This window comes from Ranitomeya variabilis, chromosome 8, assembly GCF_051348905.1.
Source record: "Ranitomeya variabilis isolate aRanVar5 chromosome 8, aRanVar5.hap1, whole genome shotgun sequence".
Lineage (NCBI taxonomy): Eukaryota > Metazoa > Chordata > Amphibia > Anura > Dendrobatidae > Ranitomeya > Ranitomeya variabilis.
Genome location: NC_135239.1, coordinates 211,959,641 through 211,986,417, shown reverse-complemented (window position 1 = coordinate 211,986,417; position 26,777 = coordinate 211,959,641). Strand labels below are relative to the sequence as shown.

Genomic DNA, 26,777 nt, shown 5'->3' with positions numbered 1-26,777 from the left:
ACCACCAGGTTCATAACAGTACCCCGAGTGTCAGTGTCATTATCCTGTACCCCCAGTGTCAGTGTCATTATCCTGTACCCCGAGTATCAGCGTCATTATCCTGTACCCCGAGTGTGTGTCATTATCCTGTACCCCGAGTGTCAGTGTCATTATCCTGTACCCCGAGTATCAGCGTCATTATCCTGTACCCCCAGTGTCAGCGTCATTATCCTGCACCCCGAGTGTCAGCGTCATTATCCTGCACCCCGAGTGTCAGTGTCATTATCCTGCACCCCGAGTGTCAGTGTCATTATCCTGCACCCCGAGTGTCAGTGTCATTATCCTGTACCACCAGTGTCATTATTTTGTACCCCGAGTGTCATTATCCTGTACCCCGAGTGTCATTATCCTGTACCCCGAGTGTCAGTGTCATTATCCTGTACCCCGAGTGTCAGTGTCATTATCCTGTACCCCCAGTGTCAGTGTCATTATCCTGTACCCCGAGTGCCAGTGTCATTATCCTGTACCCCCAGTGTCAGTGTCATTATCCTGTACCGCGAGTGTCCGTGTCATTATCCTGTACCCCGAGTGTCAGTGTCATTATCCTGTACCCCGAGTGTCAGTGTCATTATCCTGTACCCCGAGTGTCAGTGTCATTATCCTGTACCCCCAGTGTCAGTGTCATTATCCTGTACCCCCAGTGTCAGTGTCATTATCCTGTACCCCCAGTGTCAGTGTCATTATCCTGTACCCCCAGTGTCAGTGTCATTATCCTGTACCCCGAGTGTCAGTGTCATTATCGTGTACCCCGAGTGTCAGTGTCATTATCCTGCACCCCGAGTGTCAGTGTCATTATCCTGTACCCCGATTGTCAGTGTCATTATCCTATACCCCAGTGTCAGTGTCATTATTCTGTACCCTGAGTGTCAGTGTCATTATCCTGTACCCCCAGTGTCAGTGTCATTATCGTGTACCCCGAGTGTCAGTGTCATTATCCTGCACCCCGAGTGTCAGCGTCATTATCCTGTACCCCCAGTGTCAGTGTCATTATCCTGTACCCCGATTGTCAGTGTCATTACCCTATACCCCCAGTGTCAGTGTCATTATCCTGTACCCCGAGTGTCAGCGTCATTATCCTGTACCCCGAGTGTCAGTGTCATTATCCTGTACCCCGAGTGTCAGCGTCATTATCCTGTACCCCGAGTGTCAGTGTCATTATCCTGTACCCCCAGTGTCAGTGTCATTATCCTGTACCCCCAGTGTCAGTGTCATTATCCTGTACCCCGAGTGTCAGTGTCATTATCGTGTACCCCGAGTGTCAGTGTCATTATCCTGTACCCCGAGTGTCAGTGTCATTATCCTGCACCCCGAGTGTCAGTGTCATTATCCTGCACCCCGAGTGTCAGTGTCATTATCCTGTACCCCGAGTGTCAGTGTCATTATCCTGTACCCCCAGTGTCAGTGTCATTATCCTGTACCCCCAGTGTCAGTGTCATTATCCTGTACCCCCAGTGTCAGTGTCATTATCCTGTACCCCCAGTGTCAGTGTCATTATCCTGTACCCCCAGTGTCAGCGTCATTATCCTGTACCCCGATCGCTACGTCATCATCTCGCGAGACCGTAATGCACTCTTGGGACCTGAGCGTCGCAAGGAGCATCGTTAAACGCCTGGGCTGGATCCGGGGCCGACGGAGGGTGAGTATATAACTATTTTTTATTTTAATTCTTTTTTTTTAACAGGGATATGGTGCTCACATTGCTATATACTACGTCGGCTGTGCAACAAACTATGTGGCTGTGCAACAAACTACGTGGCTGTGCAATATACTACGTGGGCTGTGTTATATACTGCGTGGGCTGTGTTACATACTACATCTCTGTGCCATATACTATATGAGCTGGGCTATATACTACGTGGCTGTGGTATATATTACGTGGCTGGGCAATATACTACATCGCTGTGCTCTATACTAAGTGGCCTGTGTTTATATACTGCATGGGCTGTGTTATACTACGTCTCTGTGCTATATACTACGTGGCTGTGCTATATACTACATGGCTGTGCTATATACTACGTGGCTGGGCAATATACTACGTGGCTGTGCTATATACTACGTGGCTGTGCTATATACGTGGCTGGGCAATATACTACGTGTCTGTGCTATATACTACGTGGCTGGGCAATATACTACGTGTCTGTGCTATATACTTTGTGGCTGTGCTATATACTACGTGGCTGGGCAATATACTACGTGGCTGTAAACTACATACATATTCTAGAATACCCAATGCGTTAGAATCGGGCCACCATCTAGTAATAATAATAATATTCTCTACAGAATAAGCTTTCTCACTTGATATTTTTCTGCTTCTCCTGAATATTTTAGTACTTTTTACTCCAGAATATTTCCACTTTTGCTGGGATTCCTGATAGATTCACTTGACAGGAGCTCGGAGTGTATTTTTTGTTACCTTGGTGGGAATTATGGCTTCTAATCTGCTGTTTTATGTTCACTGTATGATGCTGGTGGAGTGCAAATAGCGGCTCAGCCGGGGGTCAGCGCTTTATTCTCAAATTATCATTATATGGCACAAGGTATCATTATCTGATATGAGCGGAGCGCTGTGCCACCGGGAGCTCGCTCTCTGCTGTGTACTTTACTAGACGACAATGGGGACGGGGCGTGGGGAACATTACACCAAATAGCAATGTGTAGCGAGCACATGCACTCCATCTGCTCAGACAACCACTCGTTCCTTCATGCCGTTTACCAAGATGCCGCATAATAGAAGCAGCGCAGAGCATTTAAGTGTCGCAGTGTAACATTGTGGCAATCAGTTATTGACATCTGCTCCTTTCCTAATTCTCAGACCTGGAAGCTTGTGGCTATGTTGCTAGAGACTTTTATGACGGACCTCTGTATTTGCTCCTGGGGGCAGTCATTGATAAGTGGAAGACAATGGTGAGACACTGTGACCTCCTTAGATCCTTTTACTTTTGAGATGAGGAATCTTTTTTTCAATTAAAATTTGCCAGTTTGGTCAAATTTTTCTAAAAAAAAAATGTATTTGATTTGCTGCAAATCATAATTACTGCGAAACCTCCAAATGCATGGAAAAGACATGTGTGCTACTCTGGGGTCTCCTGGGCTGTACCCAACTCTTTTTAAGCTCTTTAATGCAAACACAGCCTTAATTTACCCTAAAAATGTCTGCTGCATTCCTGCCTCGGCTTTTATACAGGCTATGATAGTCCTGACTGGCTGCGCTGTACCAAGTGATGTGATCGCCGTGAGAACGCCCGAGCTCATGTGCTCTTTCTATGTCTCCTGCAATCTTCTGCTTTGTGTAAAATGACAACGGGCTTTTTTTTTTTGCCCTAAATCGAATTTCACATTGTTCCAATTCAACACAAATTTGATTCACATCGAATCGTTCATCTCTACTATACACGTGTGGCAACATCTGGTAAGATGTAAACCTATATTCCTGCAGAATGGAGACAATCACAACCAGAGGCCCCTCGCTGACTCCTTCATCAGACTCCTGTTCTTAAAGGCCATGAATGTCTTAGAAATATGTGAAGTCTCTCCCAGGCAGACGGCTCAAGGTAACGTCAGACAGAAGTGGCACGAGCTTTGTTTCATCTCCCAATAGGAATCGTATAGTTCTGTGTCTACACTACTGATTCTGGGCTTATCCCTTTTATTTAGCAGCCTATCGTTTGATGTGTTAGTTGTGAATATCAGTCAGATAGAAGCATTGCATGAGACACAATGTTTCTTTTCAGTTGTTCAATATTTAGACAAGTAAACATCAAAGATACAAAGTTTCAAAGCAGTTTTAATAAAGTCCATTAACAGATGATGGTCGTCTCTGTCTCTCATATAGGATGACAGTTTTGCAATAACCCATTCCCAAAGCAGCAGGAAATCCTATGAAGAGGCCACGGGAGGAAAGCCAATGTGTGGTCACTCTGGGAAAGTTTTTGGGGAGACTTGTAACTTTTTAGAGCTTGCATTTTTCTTTTGAGAAACTTCCTCTTCCTTACATTGACTAAAGCTTCTCGACATGCTCAGTTTCATCTCTACATAATGTCCAGCTGCTCGGAAGATAAGGGTGAATATCCACTCGTGTGTATTGTTGAACTCTATCTATTTACTTACATAAATATTGAACAATTGAAAGTAAACTTTTTTTAAACATTTGTTAATCATTTTACGACAGTTTTTAGCATAATAAAGTTGCAATTTGCCTTTTGTGTTTGCGCAGTGCTCGATGAAAAGTTTAAAAAAAAGTCAATGGACACGAGCGTTGAGTTAAAAGATTGTCAGGACCTGGTCCGGTAGCCGTGGCACTAGGCTGTGGACACCGGACCAGAACCCTGCAAACCCCCTCCAACCTACCAGCATCCCTGGCGCCTTTTCTTATTCATAGGTCCGGAGTGAAGTCGTCGCCATATCCTGATGTATGCAAGACACCGGGCCCAATAATCCTAGGGATGCAGGCAGGTAGGAGGGGATTTTCAGTGCTGTGGCACGGATTATCAATGTGGTCACTGGACCAGGTTCCCGTTAATCTTTTTGCTTGACTCTGTCGGGCACAGCCACTATGTTACAGACAAGATTTTTTTTCCAGCCCTTGATGCATATCTATGAGAAGCCCATTCTGTATTGTCTCTAGGAAGAAATGCGTTATCAGACTGGGACTAATAAATGTGACCAAGAAAGCGATGGCGCCAATTATTGCATCTGATTTATTGTTCTTCATTGTCACCAATAATCCGTGAGCAGCCACTTTTATGACCCCATTTGAGCTCTATGTCCTTCTTTACATTTCAGACGAGCGCCGCTCCACAAGGATACACACATACCAGCTCCATCTTTGTTTATCCGCTTACTCAACTTTAAAACAACTTTGTTACAAAATGTTCCAGACATTCAATCCAATAAACAACTTTCGTATAAAAGGGGGAGACACCAAAATTGCTCAGTGACTGAGCCCCCAACACGATCTCCATCAAGACCTCGCTTTCTCCTTCCAGTCCTGAGAAATGTCGCCTGCCTCGGGGATACCCTGAACGTCAAGACACTCGACCACGATCACTTGCAGTCACGCATCAGACGGCAAATGCAATATGTCACCCCGACCACAAGACAATTGGCATGAAAGCTGGGATCACTCCGAGGTCTTATTACTGCATCACCCCATTATATCCGGGCCGCCCTCACCGCAGTGACATGGAGTCTGGGGATTTCTTTGTTTCAATATTACATCTTGTGGCTGACAACAATGAATGAATGGTGGCCGTGCTTTTCCCTGTCTCTCCTGACATGTCCCCATCTATCATTTTGCCAATGGATTGTGAACATTAAATGTTTAATGATTCTGCGTTTGCTGTTTTAACTGGTTCCATTTCAGGCTGACAGCAATCTGCCATCTCCCCAGAGAGGAAGGTGCACGATTTGCCTTCATAATTTTCAAACGACTTAAGTAATGGATTAAGCAGGAAGATTTCCATCAGACGCTTAATTGACATGAGAACGGACAGAGGAGAAGGAGATAAATGCTGCGTTAAGAGACAACTTGGCTGCAGAGCTGCAGATCATGAGCCCTTACTGTCCGGTCTGTACAGGTGTCACATGTCCATAACCTGGGGGTCAGAGGAGGCTGATAGGAATAGAGCATTGCCTGAACAACTGAGAACTGATAGCGCCACTTTCCCCTGTACCGGAAGTCCAGAGCCTCAGAGTTACCCCCCACTCTGCCCTGTCCTTCACACCGCACATCCAAGCTCTCGCCACCTCTATTTCCAGAATCCATCCTTTCCTCAACCCTGAATCTACTAAAATGTTAGTACATGCCCTCATCATCTCCCTCCTCAACTACTGCAACATCCTTCTCTGTGGCCTCCCTGCTGACACTCTCGCACCTCTCCAGTCCATACTTAACTCTGCTGTCCGACTAATTCATCTCTCTCCTCCTTACTCCTCTGCTTCCCCCCTCTGCAAATCCCTTCATTGGCTCCCAATGAGCCAATTGCATCTCGTGTATATAAGTATATATGTACAGCCGGTATAACCTGGGCATCTCCTGTATATAATTATATATGTACAGCCGGTATAACCTGGGCATCTCCTGTATATAATTATATATGTACAGCCGGTATAACCTGGGCATCTCCTGTATATAATTATATATGTACAGCCGGTATAACCTGGGCATCTCACTCATCACTCACAGGCCTCACTCAATGGTCCTCTGAGGCCACTCACAAAGATGGCCACACGCTGGACCTCGTCTTCACCCGCCTCTGCTCCCTTACTAATCTCACTAACTCACCCCTCCCCCTGTCTGACCACAACCTACTGACATTCTCTTCCCTCTCCTCTCCTAGTGTGCAACCCCCACTCCACGAACTCCCTCGCAGAAATCTCAAACATCTCAACTTACAATCACTCTCTGAGTCCCTTCTCCCTCTTACCGACATAGCCTCCCTTCATGACACAAATGCTGCTGCTGCTTTTTATAACGCCACAATAACAGCAACACTCAATTCGGCCACCCCGCTCATGCATAGCAAAACTCGTACAGTCAACAGGCAGCCCTGGCTGACCAGCCTGACTAAAGAACTGAGACGGGCTTCCAGGATCGCTGAGCGAAGATGGAAGCGATCCCGCTCTGCTGACCACTTCACCGCATACAAGCAGTCCCTCGCCAGCTTCAAGTCCGCGCTCACTGCCGCAAAACAAACTTACTTCTCATCTCTCATATCCTCCCTGTCTCACAACCCTAAACAGCTTTTCAACACTTTCAATTCTCTACTCTGTCCCCCTGCACCCCCTCCCTCCCCTCTCATTTCTGCTGAAGACTTTGCCTCTTTCTTTAAACAGAAGATCGATACGATCAGAGAAAGCTTTGGCCCACAGCGCCCACTGCCCCTCTTAGCTGCTCACCCCTGCTCCTCCAAAACCAGCTTCTCCACCATGACAGAAGATCAGCTCTCCACCCTCCTGTCGAGATCACACCTCACCACCTGCACGCTCGACCCGCTCCCATCTCACCTCATCCCTAACCTTTCCACGGTCTTCATCCCAACCCTAACGCACCTCTTCAACCTCTCACTCACAACAGGTGTCTTCCCCTCATCCTTCAAACATGCCAAGATCACACCCATCCTCAAAAAGCCCTCCCTCGACCCATCCTCTGTGTCTAGCTATCGCCCGATATCTCTTCTTCCTTATGCCTCCAAATTGCTGGAGCAACACATCCATCTTGAACTGTCCTCTCACCTCTCCTCCTGCTCCCTCTTTGATCGATTACAATCTGGCTTCCGTTCCCATCACTCAACTGAAACTGCCCTAACTAAAGTCACCAATGACCTACTAACTGCCAGGAACAAGCGACACTACTCTGTCCTCCTTCTCCTGGACCTGTCTTCTGCCTTTGACACTGTGGACCACTCCCTTCTGCTACAAATCCTCTCATCTCTTGGCATCACAGACTTGGCCCTTTCCTGGATCTCATCATATCTGACAGATCGGACATTCAGTGTCTCCCTCCGCCACACCACCTCCTCACCTCGCCCCTTGTCAGTCGGTGTTCCTCAAGGCTCTGTTCTAGGACCCCTACTCTTCTCCATCTACACCTTCGGTCTGGGACAGCTCATAGAATCCCACGGTATGCAGTACCATCTCTGTGCTGATGACACGCAGATCTACCTATCCGGACCTGACCTCACCTCCTTACTTACCAAAATCCCGCACTGTCTGTCTGCTATTTCAGCCTTCTTTTCTGCTCGCTTTCTACAACTGAACATGGACAAAACAGAATTCATCATCTTTCCCCCATCTCACTCTACCCCTCCACCAGACCTATCCATCAATGTCAATGGCTGCTCACTTTCCCCAGTCCCACACGCCCGGTGCCTCGGGGTGATCCTCGACTCTGCCCTCTCTTTCAAGCCACATATCCAAGCCCTTGCCTCCTCCTGCCGCCTCAAACTCAAAAACATTTCCCGGATCCGCGCATTCCTTGACCGTGACACCACAAAAACACTAGTGCATGCCCTTATCATCTCCCGCCTCGACTACTGCAACCTCCTACTCTCTGGACTCCCCTCTAGCACTCTGGCACCACTCCAATCCATCCTACACTCTGCTGCTCGACTAATCTACCTGTCTCCCCGCTATTCCCCAGCCTCTCCCCTATGCCAAGCCCTTCACTGGCTTCCTATTGCCCAGAGACTCCAGTTCAAAACCCTCACAACGACCTACAAAGCCATCCACAACCTATCTGCTCCATACATCTGTGACATGATCAACCGGTACCTACCAACACGCAACCTCCGATCCTCTCAAGACCTCCTTCTCTACTCCCCTCTCATCTCTTCTTCCCACAACCGCATCCAAGACTTCTCCCGTGCTTCCCCCATACTCTGGAACTCTCTACCCCAGCACATCAGACTCTCGCCTACCATAGAAACTTTCAAAAAGAACCTGAAGACTCACCTCTTCCGACAAGCCTGCAGCCTGCAGTGATCCTGAACCTACTGAACCGCCGCACAACCAGCTCTGCCCTCTCCTAGTGTATCATCACCCATCCCCTGCAGATTGTGAGCCCTCGCGGGCAGGGTCCTCCCTCCTTATGTACCCGTGTGCCTTGTTTTTTGCTCATGTTTAATGTATTTGTCTATATTTCCCCCGTATTTCACATGTAAAGCGCCATGGAATAAATGGCGCTATAAAAATGAATAATAATAAAAATAATAATCTCCTATATATAATTATAAATCTACAGCTGGTATAACCTGGGCATTTCCTATATATAATTATATATGTACAGCTGGTATAACCTGGACATCTGTATATAATTATATACGTATAGCTGCTATAACCTGGGCATCTGTATATAATTATATATGTACAGCTGCTATAACCTGGGCATCTCCTGTATATAATTATATATGTACAGCTGGTATAACCTGGGCATCTCCTGGATATAATTATATATGTACAGCCGGTATAACCTGGGTATCTCCTGTATATAATTATATATGTACAGCCGGTATAACCTGGGCATCTCCTGTATATCATTATATATGTACAGCTGCTATAGCCTGGGCATCTCCTGTATATAATTATATATGTACAGCTGCTATAACCTGGGCATCTCCTGTATATAATTATATACGTACAGCTGCTATAACCTGGACATCTCCTGTATATAATTATATGCGTACAGCTGGTATAACCTGGACATCTCCTGTATATAATTATATGCGTACAGCTGGTATAACCTGGGTATCTCCTGTATATAATTATATACGTACAGCCGGTATAACCTGGGCATCTCCTGTATATAATTATATATGTACAGCTGGTATAACCTGGGTATCTCCTGTATATAATTATATATGTACAGCTGGTATAACCTGGGGTATCTCCTGTATATAATTATACATGTACAGCCGGTATAACCTGGGCATCTCCTGTATATAATTATATACGTACAGCCGGTATAACCTGGGCATCTCCTGTATATAATTATATATGTACAGCTGCTATAACCTGGGCATCTCCTGTATATAATTATATATGTACAGCTGGTATAACCTGGGCATCTCCTGTATATAATTATATACAGTATGTACAGCTGGCATAACCCGGGCATGTCATGGACTGTGTACAGCATTTTTGTTATTTGTTCTTTTCCTGTTTTTGCCTGAAGGGCTGTGTTTTACTTTCCCCTTCTTGTTGGTTTATGCCACCATATAATAAACCAACCGATGATTTAAAGAGACAGTGTTCCTGGTTTCTACCTCCATGTACTGCTGCGTGAGTTGAACTACCACAAGTGGTGTTTCGGATGCGGGCAACGTTCTAGGAGCACGGGTAGCAGCTGTAGACTTATAATATGTTCTCGGTGAAAGCGGCTACAGAGATGGAGCAACGGTCAGACAAAATGGAGGAGCTGACCAAGCACCTGATCCTGAGTCAATAGCAGCAACACCAGCTTCGCTGAGAGCAGCAGCAGCGGCACCAAGAGCATCAGTACCGAGAGCAGCAGCAGATACAGCAGGAGACAAATAAACTCCTGAAGCAGCAGATTCAACAGCAGCAAAAACAGATGGAACTCCTGGTTTGAGATGTCCGCAGCACAGAGATCGCCCCTTCCTCATATCAAGGTGGCGACTTGTATGTCCAGAAAGTGGAAGACGAGCCATGCAAAAGATGACCCCAGGGGATGATATAGAGGCGTTTTTTACTATGTTTGACCGGGTTGCAGAGCAGGAGAGGCTGCTCCCGGAGCAGTGGGCAGAGGTGCTGTCCCCCTATATGACGGGTAAAACCTAGAAAGCTTATTTTGATTTGGCCTCACAAAATGCCTGGGAATATGCCAATTTAAAAACGGAGATATTGGTGCGCTCAGGGGTCACTATGTCTGTGAGCCCAAAGGGTTCATCACTGGGCATACTATGGTGACAGACCTCCCCGCTCTCAGATGTTTGACTTCTTGCATTTGGTCCAGAAATGGTTGCAGCCAGAGCCCTCCACTCCAACCCAGATGGTCGAGCGAGTGGTCATGGACAGATTTATTCACTCTGTCCCCAGGCCAGTGCAGACCTGGGTTGCCCAGGGAGACCCCCAGAATGCCGACGACCTGGTGGACCTTGTAAAAAAGTACCAGGTGGTTGAGAGGTCCCTAAGGAAGCCGGGGGGTACAGCTCCATACTGGGGTGCTCACTGCAACCCCGAATCCCAAAAGTGGAGTAATAGAGTCACCACTGGGGGGGGTCCGAGATCCCAAGGAGTTGTTGAGGGGTTGCCAAAGGCTGCTAGTAAAGACCTGATCTGCTGGAGATGCCACTCGCCTGGACACATAGCTGCCCGTTGTCCTATGTCCTCTGAGCAGATGGACGGCAGCCTAGGGAGGCGCTCTTTGTGCTATGCCTATTCCACCTGTAGTGTGGACTATCAGCCCGGAGAGGGGCCGCAGTCATGTCCTGTGACCATAAATGGAGTACTTGTGTCAGGACTCTTGGAATCGGGGAGGTTGATGACCCTGATAAGGGCCACACTTCCCCACCAGTTGATCCCAGGGAAACATGGGCGTCCCCTGTTTCCATGGGGATGCCAAGAGCTACCCTATTGCCAGAGTGTTGATAAAAACAAACCGGGGTATGGAGTCCAATGAGGTCGGGGTAGTCAGAGACTTTCTACAATCCTATGATAAACGGGCGGAACTTCAGCCTGTTCTGGGACTTGTGGGGAAAGACGGGGGGGGGGGGGGGGGTGCCAAGTGACTCGGGCAGGAGCCAGCTCAGCCCTTATGAATTCCCGTCACAGTCGGAGGTGGAATAGTCCCCTTGTGTGTCCTGTCTGGTGATGAGTATGAAACAGTGACCAGTGAGGCCAAGGTTCCTGAACTGGGGGTTTCTGGGGAAAAATTTTTGGGACTGATCAAATGTGGGATCTTACCGTATAGGGGTTCTTTGAAAATGTGTCTGTGATAGATGGGTTGCTCGAGCCGGGGGGCTGACTCCAGGTTCCCATACTTTGCAGTTATTGGCGAGTTACTGACTGCCAGAGAATCTGTGACAAGATGTGAAAATTACTGATCACAGACATGTCCATCCATTTTCACTGTGCGAGAGCGAGTGTGCAAAGAAGAAGGGGCAAAATGTGCAAAGCTGGATAGACAGACCCCAAAAGCCTGCAGAGAAAGCTGGAGAGATAGACCCCAGAAGATTGCAGAGAAAGCAGGAGAGACAGACCCCAAAAGACAGCAGAGAAAGCTGGAGAGACAGACCCCAGAAGATTGCAGAGAAAGCTGGAGAGACAGACCCCAGAAGATTGCAGAGAAAGCTGGAGAGACAGACCCCAAAAGATTGCAGAGAAAGCATGAGAGACAGACCCCAAAAGAATACAGCGGAAGCTGGAGAGACTGACCCCAAAAGCCTGCAGAGAAAGCTGGAGAGACAGACCCCAGAAGATTGCAGAGAAAGCTGGAGAGACTGACCCCAAAAGCCTGCAGAGAAAGCTGGAGAGACAGACCCCAGAAGATTGCAGAGAAAGCTGGAGAGACAGACCCCAAAAGAATACAGAGGAAGCTGGAGAGACAGACCCCAAAAGAATGCAGAGGAAGCTGGAGAGAGACCCCAAAAGAATGCAGAGAAAGCTGGAGAGACAGACCCCAAAAGAATGCAGAGAAAGGTGGAGAAACAGACCCCAAAGACTGCAGAGAAAGGTGGAGAGACAGACCCCAAAAGACTGCAGAGAAAGGGGGAGAGACAGACCCCAAAAGACAGCAGAGAAATCTGGAGAGACAGACCCCAAAAGCATACAGAGAAAGCTGGAGAGACAGACCTCAAAAGACTGCAGAGAAATCTGGAGAGACTGAACCCAAAAGACAGCAGAGAAAGCTGGAGAGACAGACCCCAAAAGACTGCAGAGAAAGGGGAGAGACAGACCCCAAAAGACTGCAGAGAAAGAGGAGAGACAGACCCCAAAAGACTGCAGAGAAAGGGGAGAGACAGACCCCAAAAGACTGCAGAGAAAGGGGAGAGACAGACCCCAAAAGACTGCAGAGAAAGGGGAGAGACAGACCCCAAAAGACTGCAGAGAAAGGGGAGAGACAGACCCCAAAAGACTGCAGAGAAAGCTGGAGAAAGACCCCAAAATACTGCAGAGAAAGGTGGAGAGACAGACCCCAAAAGACTGCAGCAGGAATTGCAGAGAAAGTTGGTCCTACAGTCAGGATTGTGGCGTCGGTAAGCCAAACCTCCGACTCCTGATCCCCAGTCACTACTGAGCATGTGCATAAAGTGCAGCACAGATTCATCTCCACTAACAGCCGAAATCTTAGATCAGGAACAGAACAGACATTTATAGAACATTTCATAACTTTCCCAAATTTTCATAAAAATATTTACAGCTCATCCTGCATTGTGCTGCTGCACCCAATGTATTTTATATGATAGGAGTCGGAGTCAGCCCATTTTATATCGACTATGACTCTTGACTACACAGCACTGCCTACAAAGTATTGACTGAGGGGGCTGAATACAAATGCACATCCTAATTTTCAGATTGATATTTTTAAAATAACTACAAAACCTCATATAATTTCTTTTACACGTCATAAATACTTGCTACTTTTTGTTGATATCACGTAAAATACATTTACATTTGTGGGTGGAATGTGGAAACGTTCGCATGGTATGAAGACTTTTTTCAAGGCACTGTATACCGTATATATGTACGGCTGGTATAACATGGGCGTCTTCTGTATTTCTTCATGTTGCTCTGCTGTAAGCTAAGAACCCTGCGGCACATGGTGACGTCGGTCACTTTGTATCCAGTTGTCTGGGATCTTCTAGAGATGGAGTAATGCTATTTTCTCTCCATTATCACCCCGGCAGCCTCCTTTCTCCACTGCCACTTTTTAGGCAGCTCCCATTTCTTTCCCTGATGGGGGAGAGGCGATGGCCGATCATTCCTCTCTTATATCTCCGGCTCTCACTGTTGTCATATATATAAAGATCAGAGCTGCAGACGGCGCAGGAACATTCATTTGATCAGAGGCAGCCGGGGCTCCAGCCGTCCTAATATGAGATGGATTGTAAGGGAGACCCCAGAATGTCGCTATTGTGACCCCCGTACTCTGCGCTGTCAGCTCAGGATGAAACAGCTGTGGGATATAGGAGAAGCATCTCTCTGCACCACCGTACGCCGGAGGGCACAGGAGTACACAGACATGGCAGCTTTCTTACAAAACCAGCACCACACATCTACAGGACGTGTGTGGCATTACAGGTAATAGAGCTAAGCTGCAATACATCTTCCACAATCTTTTTAAGCTAAAGAAAATTAAACACCAATGTTCACAATTCATTTTAAAGTGTGTACTGTGTCCTAACTCTGTCTGTGAACCCATAACCATGAACAAGGCCATTAAATGCCTCTTCTGAAATACTTTGTGCTGCCTTCTATGTTACTCTTTAAGATGTAGGTAAGATATATATCTTGGTACCGTGTTAGCCAGTAGATAGAAAAATATTTAGAATTGAGAGTCCTCAGTGGTTGATACCTTTTAATGGCTAACTGAAAAGATGGTGACAAATTGCAGCTTTTGAGACTACTCAGGTCTCTTCATCAGGGTCATCATTCGCCTGCTGAGGTCATGATCCTGCCACATGCCGCTGGCATGATCAGGAGCGTGCGTTCACTGCCCCTATAACATATACATTGCATAAGCCTCTTGTTACCATCTAGTTGGCATTTGATTCAATCTTTCACCGGAGTCGTGATACAACGCAGCCCCGGAGTTGTGATAGATTGTTGGGCCAGCATTGTGATACAATATTACGGTGGAGTTGTGATACAGTGTTGCCCCGGATTCGTGACACAATGTTGTCCCGGATTCATCATATAATGTTGGCTCAGATTCGTGATGCAATATTGGCCCTGATTCGTGATACGATGTTGACAGATTCGTCATACAATGTTGGCCCAGATACGTCATACAATGTTGCCTCGGATTTGTGATACAATGTTGACCCAGATTCATCATACATTGTTGCCCCGGATTCGTCATACAGTGTTGCCCCAGATTCATCATACATTGTTGCCCCAGATTCATCATACATTGTTGCCCCGGATTCGTCATACAATGTTGCCCCAGATTCATCATACAATTTTGCCCCGGATTCGTCATACATTGTTGCCCCGGATTCGTCATACAATATTGGCCTGGATTCGTCATACAATGTTGCCCCGGATTCGTCATACAATATTGCCCCGGATTCGTCATATAATGTTGTCCCGGAGTCGTGGTACAATGTTGCCCCGGATTCGTCATACAATGTTGCCCTGGATTCGTCATACAATGTTGCCCCGGATTCGTCATACAATGTTGCCCCGGATTCATCATATAATGTTGTCTCGGAGTCGTGGTACAATGTTGCCCCGGATTTGTCATACAATGTTGCCCCGGATTCGTCATACAATGTTGCCCCGGATTCGTCATATAATGTTGTCCCAGAGTCGTGGTACAATGTTGCCCCGGATTCGTCATACAATGTTGCCCTGGATTCGTCATAAAATATTGCCCCGGATTCGTCATACAATGTTGTCCCGGAGTCGTGGTACAGTGTTGCCCCGAATTCGTCATACAATGTTGCCCCGGATTCGTCATACAATGTTGGCCCAGGTTTGTCATACAATGTTGGCCCGGATTCGTCATACAATGTTGGCCCAGGTTTGTCATACAATGTTGCCCCGGATTCGTCATACAATGTTGGCCCAGGTTCGTCATACAATGTTGGCCCAGGTTCGTTATACAATGTTGCCCCGGATTCGTCATACAATGTTGGCCGGGGTTCGTCATACAATGTTGCCCCGGATTCGTCATACAATGTTGGCCCAGATTCGTCATACAATGTTGGCCCAGGTTCGTCATACAATGTTGCCCCGGATTCGTCATACAATATTGGCCCAGGTTCGTCATACAATGTTGGCCCAGATTCGTCATACAATGTTGGCCCAGGTTTGTCATACAATGTTGCCCCGGATTCGTCATACAATGTTGGCCCAGGTTCGTCATACAATGTTGGCCCAGGTTTGTCATACAATGTTGCCCCGGATTCGTCATACAATGTTGGCCCAGGTTCGTCATACAATGTTGGCCCAGGTTCGTCATACAATATTGGCCCAGGTTCGTCATACAATGTTGGCCCAGGTTCGTCATACAATGTTGCCCCGGATTCGTCATATAATGTTGGCCCGGATTCGTCATGCAATGTTGGCCCAGGTTCGTCATACAATGTCCCGGATTCGTCATATAATGTTGTCCCGGAGTCGTGGTACAATGTTGCCCCGGATTCGACATATAATGTTGGCTCAGATTCGTGATGCAATATTGGCCCTGATTCGTGATACGATGTTGACAGATTCGTCATACAATGTTGGCCCAGATACGTCATACAATGTTGCCTCGGATTTGTGATACAATGTTGACCCAGATTCATCATACATTGTTGCCCCGGATTCGTCATACAGTGTTGCCCCAGATTCATCATACATTGTTGCCCCAGATTCATCATACATTGTTGCCCCGGATTCGTCATACAATGTTGCCCCAGATTCATCATACAATTTTGCCCCGGATTCGTCATACATTGTTGCCCCGGATTCGTCATACAATATTGGCCTGGATTCGTCATACAATGTTGCCCCGGATTCGTCATACAATATTGCCCCGGATTCGTCATATAATGTTGTCCCGGAGTCGTGGTACAATGTTGCCCCGGATTCGTCATACAATGTTGCCCTGGATTCGTCATACAATGTTGCCCCGGATTCGTCATACAATGTTGCCCCGGATTCATCATATAATGTTGTCTCGGAGTCGTGGTACAATGTTGCCCCGGATTTGTCATACAATGTTGCCCCGGATTCGTCATACAATGTTGCCCCGGATTCGTCATATAATGTTGTCCCAGAGTCGTGGTACAATGTTGCCCCGGATTCGTCATACAATGTTGCCCCGGATTCGTCATACAATGTTGCCCTGGATTCGTCATAAAATATTGCCCCGGATTCGTCATACAATGTTGTCCCGGAGTCGTGGTACAGTGTTGCCCCGAATTCGTCATACAATGTTGCCCCGGATTCGTCATACAATGTTGGCCCAGGTTTGTCATACAATGTTGGCCCGGATTCGTCATACAATGTTGGCCCAGGTTTGTCATACAATGTTGCCCCGGATTCGTCATACAATGTTGGCCCAGGTTCGTCATACAATGTTGGCCCAGGTTCGTTATACAATGTTGCCCCGGATTCGTCATACAATGTTGGCCCGGGTTCGTCATACAATGTTGCCCCGGATTCGTCATACAATGTTGGCCCAGATTCGTCATACAATGTTGGCCCAGGTTCGTCATACAATGTTGCCCCGGATTCGTCATACAATATTGGCCCAGGTTCGTCATACAATGTTGGCCCAGATTCGTCATACAATGTTGGCCCAGGTTTGTCATACAATGTTGCCCCGGATTCGTCATACAATGTTGGCCCAGGTTCGTCATACAATGTTGGCCCAGGTTTGTCATACAATGTTGCCCCGGATTCGTCATACAATGTTGGCCCAGGTTCGTCATACAATGTTGGCCCAGGTTCGTCATACAATATTGGCCCAGGTTCGTCATACAATGTTGGCCCAGGTTCGTCATACAATGTTGCCCCGGATTCGTCATATAATGTTGGCCCGGATTCGTCATGCAATGTTGGCCCAGGTTCGTCATACAATGTCCCGGATTCGTCATATAATGTTGTCCCGGAGTCGTGGTACAATGTTGCCCCGGATTCGACATATAATGTTGCCCCGGATTCGTCATACAATGTTGTCCAGAGTCGTTTTCAGTCGTTTTGAAATTTCTCAGTCATATAAAAGACTGGAATAAAAAAAAAAAAGAAAACCACTTTCCCTTTGTGATTTCTCACATCTCCAAATCCACGCAAATGTGAGAACGTGAAGTCTTCTGGAAGGTCTGCAGTGCGTGAAGACGCAGGCGCCATTTGAGACCGTCGCTGTCTGCCAGGCGAAATCAATGATTTCATTATTTTCCAAATTAACGTCAATTAAACCCTAAGCAGAGGAGCTGGCGGAGATGGTGGCTGCGTGGTGCTGCGGCGCGGGGAAATCTTATTTCTGCTCTGCATGGGTTCATAATGAATAATTTATCTGCAAGTGGCCTGTAAAGAATCTGATAAAAAGCACTGAGTCATGCGCATGTGGCCGAGACTGCTCTGGGGTCTGTTACCTGCCCGTGTCCTCGCAGTCCAGGCCCTGGCTCAGCTATGACCAGTGACTCCAGCTCACATGCATCGTCTGTTGGAGTCTGTGGTAGTCTGAAATCCACAATCTCTCGCTATAGGCTCAGACTGCTGCAGTGCGCCTCTTCTTTGCTTTACACTGCAGCTTTTCTCATTTATAATGACTACAGATTAATGTGTCTACAGTTTTTGAAATGTTTATTAGTGCAAGCACTCACGTTTTCTGGATCTTATTGCTTAAAGTTTAAGTGAAGAATGGAAATTGTGCAAAACTATGGTGCAGAGGAATGTCTGATACATGAAGGCATAACATTTTTTTTTTTACATGCCAGGATTCGGCATAAATCTCGTCAAATACTCTTTGCTCTTTGAACGGCTTACAACACAATCATGTCCACCTAAAGTGGATGTGACGTCATGAAAACCCACCCTGCATTATAAAGATGCTGTTGAATCGTGTTATCCCCTATAGATGTCGATGTGGAGCTTCAAAAACTGGACTTAAAAATGGAGTTGTGTTCTTAAATGCAGCATCGAAGCTTTTCCTCACCAATAAAAATGCAGTAAAAATCCTTCAAATCTGCACCAAAAGTGCATTAAAAACAACACAATACAGTTGCATGTAAATGTGTCAAAATGACTGTTATTGTGAACAATTAAGAGTGTATACGGTTAGAGCGGTGGTCCCCTTTAAGACAAGGTGATTGCACTCATTAGTCCCTATTGCTGTCAGTCGATGATTACTGCCACGTTCACTTACAAAAAAGACTGAGATTCCTCTTTCTTTTTTTTTTTTGTTACCCCGGGAGATTTTATCGGGTGCGGAGCTGTTCCCTATGATTTGTACTGACTTTTTTCATCTCTTTGATCTGTTTTTCTTCAGCTGGATGTGCTGACATTTTCTTTCCTCTTCCCAAGGTTTTGCTTATGTGTCAGAATGCAGATTTCACTCCCTTGTGCCAAAAAAAAAAAAAGTTTAGAAGTCGTCTGGTGCTCTGCGGGCGCGCTCGCTCTTGGTTTAGTTGATGGATTTTGTAGTGACAATGACCGGAGCTGACTGAATCTATAAAACCTACAAGTTTCTTATCTACGAGGCATCATCATCATCATCATCACGCCTCCTCGGAACATTGGATATTCTATAAAAATCAGATTTGTGTGCAGAAAAATCAGCGAAGAGTCTGAAGAAATTACAAGAAGTGATAATAAAGTTACAATATTTAAAGGGGAACTTCCGACTAAATTAGAATTTGAAATAAACTTTTGATACAATAATTTGAAGATCATCTAATTTTCTATTTTGCTATAAACTTAGTAAGAAAACTAAATATGGAAATAAATCACAGAATATTCACACCCTGGCAGGCAGCCAAGACTGGATAGTTATTGTTGCAACATTGTATCTTCTTTTTGCTGTTGTTTGTTTTCTGAAAACAAATTGCTACTAAAACACAACCTGATAAGGTGAGCTGTGGTTGTCAAAAATCCTGCGGTGTGTGATCATTACAGTTACAATCAAAACTAGTCATCCCCCCACATTGTAAATTATGTTTATTAGCAAAATGTACAAACTTTCTGCTGTTGGAAATAAGCAAAGGAAACAAAAACAATGTAAATATCAGAATACGACAAGTGTAACAAGTAAATTCAGCACAAAAACCAACCTTGGAAGCTTCTACTTCCTGACACCTTAATACTAACCTATAACCAGGATACAGAGCTAATAACAGGTCTGGGGACACCGAACCGACCACTGCCGCCGTGTCCCGCGCCACCCGCAGAGCCGTCATCCCTGGTGACAGCCGGTCCTGGCCTTCAGCACTAATGATGCTCCCCACAATCCAATCTTGTCACCAGTAATGTGTATGGTGGATCAGTCACAGCGCTGACGAGGAGAAGATTAGAAGGTTCCTGAGAGGTGGAGAGGGATAATAGGACTAATGATGGGGCAGCGACAGGGAGCAGCACCTGCTTATGGCAATATGGGGTCAATATATTCTTGTTTTATAACCAAGTCTCAAGAGACAAAGGGCATGACTGATAATAAGCGGCTGAGGGAAGACCAACTTATTAAAGTCAAAATAAAATAAGCAAAACAGCTACAATATTCTAGATATATGAGTGTTACAATTCTCTTGTTGTTTATGGTCCTTGATGTTGCTCCTCATCATCACCCCACCCCTCCAGCAGATGCACATTTCATGCTCTTTTCCAATCTGCTTCTAGGAGGAGAGGGATTTTATTTTCTTAGATTTTTGGGCAGTATATTTATTTATATTTGTTTTTTATTGTGCAGTTCCTGGAGCATGTATGCGGGCGCTCAATGGGCTTTGGGTACAGTTTCTAAAGGGCAACCACTAGTTGGGGAAAAAAGGAGGCATCGTTTATTTTATTCTAGACATTAAAATTGAATTTGCACAGAACAACGTATCTAAAAAATGGCAAAAACGCACCTTTAGTCCGGCCGCAGGGATAGAATATAAAATGTTCTTTATTGAATAAAAACATATTGTAACTTCATAAAGATGGGGTACAGCGCCGACGCGTTTCCAGTGTCTTTTCCGCTCTCAATCATTACATACAATGCCAACCTGCTCTCTCGGCAGTAAGAAACTTACGTCAAAAAAGCAGTTTTTGGTGCGTTTTTGTCAGGGCACATTAGTCTTTAGTGCATACTGATAAAGTTTAGTGCATAAAAAAAAATATGATTCTACGTCACCAGATTTTGGCACCAAAAAGCAGCACAAATCGATACCTGCGTTTTTGCAACGTTTTCTTTCACCGCCCATTGCTTTCAATGGGAGAAAAACGCTGGAAAAATACTGAAAGAAGTGACATTCTCTATTCTACAAAAAACAAGGTATTGCACAAAATACTGAGGACAAAAACCCCAAGGTGTGTGCATGAGATTTCTGAAATTTCATAGACTGTGCCAGTACTGGAAAATGCAGCTGAAAATTTGCATTAAAAAAACGCAATGTGTGAACATACTGTAGCCTAAAGGTGCTATTTTGGATTCTCATTGGAATGCTGTACAGGAGCTTGGTCCGCACCCTGTAATGTCTACACCCGGGGAGCTGGGTTTTTTTTGTTTTAGTTTTCTGGACTATCTAAAAAAAGGGACTGAAAGGAGCAATAGTGGATAAAGTATAGAAGCTAAATATAAAGGCAGTGCTAAATAAGATGCAGCTGAAAAGGAAGACCTTTAGTTAAAGGGGTAAAATAGTGCATCCCAAACTGTAATAATCACAAAGGGTATTTAAAGGGATTGTCCACGAAATCATTACCATTTAGACCATGTAAAAAAAACAGCCTGTACTCAACTCCGGTGCTGGCGCGGTTCTCTAGTGATTTTGGTGCCGTAGCTTGCGTGACATTTTATGTCACGTGAGCCCTGCAGACAAACTAAACTGACATTTGGGGAAAAAGAAGCGCAGGAGCAGCTGCTCTCACTTCCTCTGATGTTCTGACTTACTGCAGATGTCAGTTTAGTCTGAAGGACATGAGTATAGCGGCCCCTTAGTGGTCATTGATGATCGTGATTCTCCTTTTTAGCTTCATCTTAGGCCTATTTCAAACGTCCTGATATTTCCGGCACTGGAAAAGCCAATACCAGTGCAAACCGTGTCCATGTTTCACATCCGTGTGCCATGTACCGGCACCTGGGAATAGCAGCAGAGTTAGTGTTTTTCCCCAGCACCTTAGAATAGCAGCACAGTTAGTGTTTTTCCCCGGTGCCTTAGAATAGCAGCACAGTTAGTGTTTTTCCCCAGCGCCTTAGAATAGCAGCACAGTTAGGGCCCCTTTCCACTTGCGAGAGAAAAAATGGTCCGATTAACGGACCGAAAAAACGGAGGAAAATCGTGCGAGTGTCATGCGATTTTTTTATCGCAAGATCCTTATGACATTCGTATGACATCCGTATTGCTGTCCGATTTTTACACACCGGTGTCCTTTGAAAAGCCGGCAAATCAGTGCTGTGTACAGTAAAATCACACTGACAGGTTAGAATAGAGTAGATATATACACATAGAATGTGTATATATACATATATATATGTGTCAGTGAGACATCTATATATGTATATTTATATTTAATGCAGCGCAAGATAGCATTAAAGCCGCTAATTCAATTGCCGGCTTTTCATTTCTCCTTCACAAACCCTACAGGATATGAGACATGATTACATACAGTAAACCATCTCATATCCCCTTTTTTTTGCATATTCCCCACTACTAATGTTAGTAGTGTGTATGTGCAAAATTTGGCCGCTGTAGCTGCTGAAATAAAGGGTTAAATGGCGGAAAAAATTGGCGTGGGCTCCCGCGCAATTTTCTCCGCCAGAGTGGTAAAGCCAGTGACTGAGGGCAGATATTAATAGCCAGGAGAGGGTCCATGGTTATTGTTCCCCCCCTGGCTACAAACATCTGCCCCCAGCCACCCCAGAAAAGGCACATCTGGAAGATGCGCCTATTCTGGCACTTGGCCACTCTCTTCCCACTCCCGTGTAGCGGTGGGATATGGGGTAATGAAGGGTTAATGTCACCTTGCTATTGTAAGGTGACATTAAGCCAGATTAATAATGGAGAGGCGTCAATTATGTCACCTATCCATTATTAATCCAATTGTATGAAAGGGTTAAAAAAACACACACATTAAAAAGTATTTTAATGAAATAAACACACAGGTTGTTGTAATATTTTATTGCTCTCTCATTCCACCTGAAGACCCTCGCTTGGAAAAATAATAAACCAACAATATACATACCTTCCGTAGATCTGTGACGTCCCACGATGTAAATCCATCTAAAGGGGTTAAAATATTTTACAGGCAGGAGCTCTGCTATAATGCAGCTGTGCTCGTGCCTGTAAACCCCGGGGAATGAAGGTAATGTAGGTCATTGACCTACATTTCCTTCAGTTGCGGTGATGCGCCCTCTGCTGGATGTCCTTATGAACTGCAGCCTGGGAACTTTTTCCCACGCTCGACGTCATATGAGGACATCCAGCAGGGGGCGCCTCACCGCGACTGAAGGAAATGTAGGTCAATGACCTACATTACCTTCATTCCCCGGGGTTTACAGGCACGAGCACAGCTGCATTATAGCAGAGCTCCTGCCTGTAAAATATTTTAACCCCTTCAGATGGATTTACATCGTGGGACGTCACAGATCATCAGAAGGTATGTATATTGTTGGTTTATTATTTTTCCAAGCGAGGGTCTTCAGGTGGATTGAGAGAGCAATAAAATATTACAACATCCTGTGTGTTTATTTCATTAAAATACTTTTTAATAATGTGTGTGTGTTTTTTTAACCCTTTCATACAATTGGATTAATAATGGATAGGTGTCATAATTGACGCCTCTCCATTATTAATCTGGCTTAATGTCACCTTACAATAGCAAGGTGGCATTAACCCTTCATTACCCCATATCCCACTGCTACACGGGAGTGGGAAGAGAGTGGCCAAGTGCCAGAATAGGCGCATCTTCCAGATGTGTCTTTTCTGGGGTGGCTGGGGGCACATGTTTGTAGCCAGGGGGGGCCAATAACCATGGACCCTCTCCTGGCTATTAATATCTGCCCTCAGTCACTGGCTTTACCACTCTGGCGGAGAAAATTGCGCGGGAGCCCACGCCATTTTTTTCCGCCATTTAACCCTTTATTTTAGCAGCTACAGTGGCCAAATTTTGCACATACACACTACTAACATTAGAAGTGTGGAATATGCAAAAAAGAGGGGGATATGAGATGGTTTACTGTATGTAATCATGTCTCATATCATGTCGGGTTTGGGAAGGAGAAGGAAAAAGCCGGCAATTGAATTAGAGGCTTTTATGCTATCTAGCGCTGCATTAAATATAAATATACATATATAGGTGTCTCACTGACATATATATATATGTATATATACCTATTCTATGTGTATATATCTACTCTATTCTAACCTGTCAGTGTGATTTTACTGTACACCGCGCTGAATTGCTGGCTTTTCAAAGGACACCGGTGCGTAAAAATCGGACAGAACTCGCATGGTGCGAGTGCTGTGCGATTTTTTTCTCGCACCCATTGACTTGCATTGGCGAGTCTCGTCCGAGAATCGCAGCAATACGCAGCATGCTGCGATTTTTTTCTCAGCCGATCCAGATTTTTCTCAGTCCGATTTCGGCTGAGAAAAAAATCGCAAATGAAAAGACACCTATTGAATAACATTGTTCCGAGTGCAATCCGATTTTTTATCGGATTGCACTCGTCTGTTTTCCTCGCAAGTGGAAAGGGGCCCTTAGTGTTTTTCCCCTGTGCCTTAGAATAGCAGCACAGTTAGTGTTTTTCCCCGGCACCTGGGAATAGCAGCACAGTTAGTGTTTTTCCCCCGGTGCCTTAGAATAGCAGCACAGTTAGTATTTTTCCCCGACGCCTTAGAATAACAGCCCAGTTAGTGTTTTTCCCCCGCACCTGGGAATAGCAGCACAGTTAGTATTTTTCCCCGGTGCCTTAGAATAGCAGCACAGTTAGTATTTTTCCCCGGCGCCTTAGAATAGCAGCACAGTTAGTATTTTTCCCCGGCGCCTTAGAATAGCAGCACAGTTAGTGTTTTTCCCCCACACCTGGGAATAGCAGCACAGTTAGTATTTTTCCCCGGCGCCTTAGAATAGCAGCACAGTTAGTATTTTTCCCCGGCGCCTTAGAATAGCAGCACAGTTAGTATTTTTCCCCGGCGCCTTAGAATAGCAGCACAGTTAGTGTTTTTCCCCGGCGCCTTAGAATAGCAGCACAGTTCGTATTTTTCCCCGGCGCCTTAGAATAGCAGCACAGTTAGTGTTTTTCCCCCACACCTGGGAATAGCAGCACAGTTAGTATTTTTCCCCGGCGCCTTAGAATAGCAGCACAGTTAGTATTTTTCCCCGGCGCCTTAGAATAGCAGCACAGTTAGTATTTTTCCCCGGCGCCTTAGAATAGCAGCACAGTTAGTATTTTTCCCCGGCACCTGGGAATAGCAGCACAGTTAGTGTTTTTCCCCCGGTGCCTTAGAATAGCAGCACAGTTAGTATTTTTCCCCGACGCCTTGGAATAACAGCCCAGTTAGTGTTTTTCCCCCGCACCTGGGAATAGCAGCACAGTTAGTATTTTTCCCCGGTGCCTTAGAATAGCAGCACAGTTAGTATTTTTCCCCGGCGCCTTAGAATAGCAGCACAGTTAGTATTTTTCCCCGGCGCCTTAGAATAGCAGCACAGTTAGTATTTTTCCCCGGCGCCTTAGAATAGCAGCACAGTTAGTATTTTTCCCCGGCGCCTTAGAATAGCAGCACAGTTAGTATTTTTCCCCGGCGCCTTAGAATAGCAGCACAGTTAGTATTTTTCCCCGGCGCCTTAGAATAGCAGCACAGTTAGTATTTTTCCCCGGCGCCTTAGAATAGCAGCACAGTTAGTGTTTTTCCCCGGCGCCTTAGAATAGCAGCACAGTTCGTATTTTTCCCCGGCGCCTTAGAATAGCAGCACAGTTAGTGTTTTTCCCCCACACCTGGGAATAGCAGCACAGTTAGTATTTTTCCCCGGCGCCTTAGAATAGCAGCACAGTTAGTATTTTTCCCCGGCGCCTTAGAATAGCAGCACAGTTAGTATTTTTCCCCGGCGCCTTAGAATAGCAGCACAGTTAGTATTTTTCCCCGGCGCCTTAGAATAGCAGCACAGTTAGTATTTTTCCCCGGCGCCTTAGAATAGCAGCACAGTTAGTATTTTTCCCCGGCGCCTTAGAATAGCAGCACAGTTAGTATTTTTCCCCGGCGCCTTAGAATAGCAGCACAGTTAGTGTTTTTCCCCGGCGCCTTAGAATAGCAGCACAGTTTGTATTTTTCCCCGGCGCCTTAGAATAGCAGCACAGTTAGTATTTTTCCCCGGCGCCTTAGAATAGCAGCACAGTTAGTGTTTTTCCCCGGCGCCTTAGAATAGCAGCACAGTTTGTATTTTTCCCCGGCGCCTTAGAATAGCAGCACAGTTAGTGTTTTTCCCCCACACCTGGGAATAGCAGCACAGTTAGTATTTTTCCCCGGCGCCTTAGAATAGCAGCACAGTTAGTATTTTTCCCCGGCGCCTTAGAATAGCAGCACAGTTAGTATTTTTCCTCGGCGCCTTAGAATAGCAGCACAGTTAGTATTTTTCCCCGGCGCCTTAGAATAGCAGCACAGTTAGTGTTTTTCCCCTGGTGCTGAATGCAGCTCTCATCTTCTGTAATATAGTAAATATACTTTTGGGGAGACATTCCGCGCTGCTGCCTCCTTTTTTTCATCCTCTGTCAGTTACGTTTGAGGCAGATCTCCAGTGACATCGATTTTCTTAGTGACCGCCTGTGACATAGTAGATGCCATGTATTGGTATCGGTATGTGACTATTGCCGGGCCTAGTGCCTCCGAGCCACTGTAATTTGGGCAGCACGTGACCCTGTAGCATTGTGTGTACGATGTGACGGTATGTAGCACTCCTCTAGAGCGCAGGATATACCATGCTCATATATGTACGGTATTGTGCGGGACACTGTCAGGCCATATTTCTGCACAATCTGCCACTATTGCACAAGTCTTATATTGGATCAGTATTAGTTACACAGATTGAAAGAAGACACCAAATATCAAGTTCATCCTCCCTCCACCAATTATACAATATGTCACTACATTATCTACATCCACAATGTTCTGTACTGAGGAAATCATCCTGCCCTTGTGTAAAAGGTGTTAAGGTACCGTCACATTAAGCGACGCTGCAGCGATAGCGACAACGATGCCGATCGCTGCAGCGTCGCTGTTTGATCGCTGGAGAGCTGTCACACAGACCGCTCTCCAGCGACCAACGATGCCGAGGTCCCCGGGTAACCAGGGTAAACATCGGGTTGCTAAGCGCAGGGCCGCGCTTAGTAACCCGATGTTTACCCTGGTTACCAGCGTAAAAGTAAAAAAAACAAACAG

The 26,777-nt window shown here is 45.8% G+C and overlaps 1 protein-coding gene across 3 annotated transcripts in view; it reads left to right on the top strand.

Moving 5' to 3' along the window:
- LOC143787781 (uncharacterized) overlaps nt 1-5,371 on the top strand; it is a 31,750-nt gene extending 26,379 nt beyond the window's left edge. The window contains exons 2-4 of one of the 3 annotated variants that reach the window (XM_077276815.1): nt 2,852-2,943; nt 3,476-3,590; nt 4,822-5,371. In XM_077276815.1, the coding sequence (XP_077132930.1) occupies nt 2,852-2,943; nt 3,476-3,590; nt 4,822-4,976 (362 nt within the window). In that variant the 3' untranslated portion in view covers nt 4,977-5,371. Of the gene's footprint in view, nt 1-2,851; nt 2,944-3,475; nt 3,591-3,871; nt 4,264-4,663 lie in introns of those variants that run through there. The other 2 variants (XM_077276817.1, XR_013218464.1) reach the window with 2 other exon arrangements.
- The last annotated feature ends 21,406 nt before the right edge of the window (nt 5,372-26,777 follow it).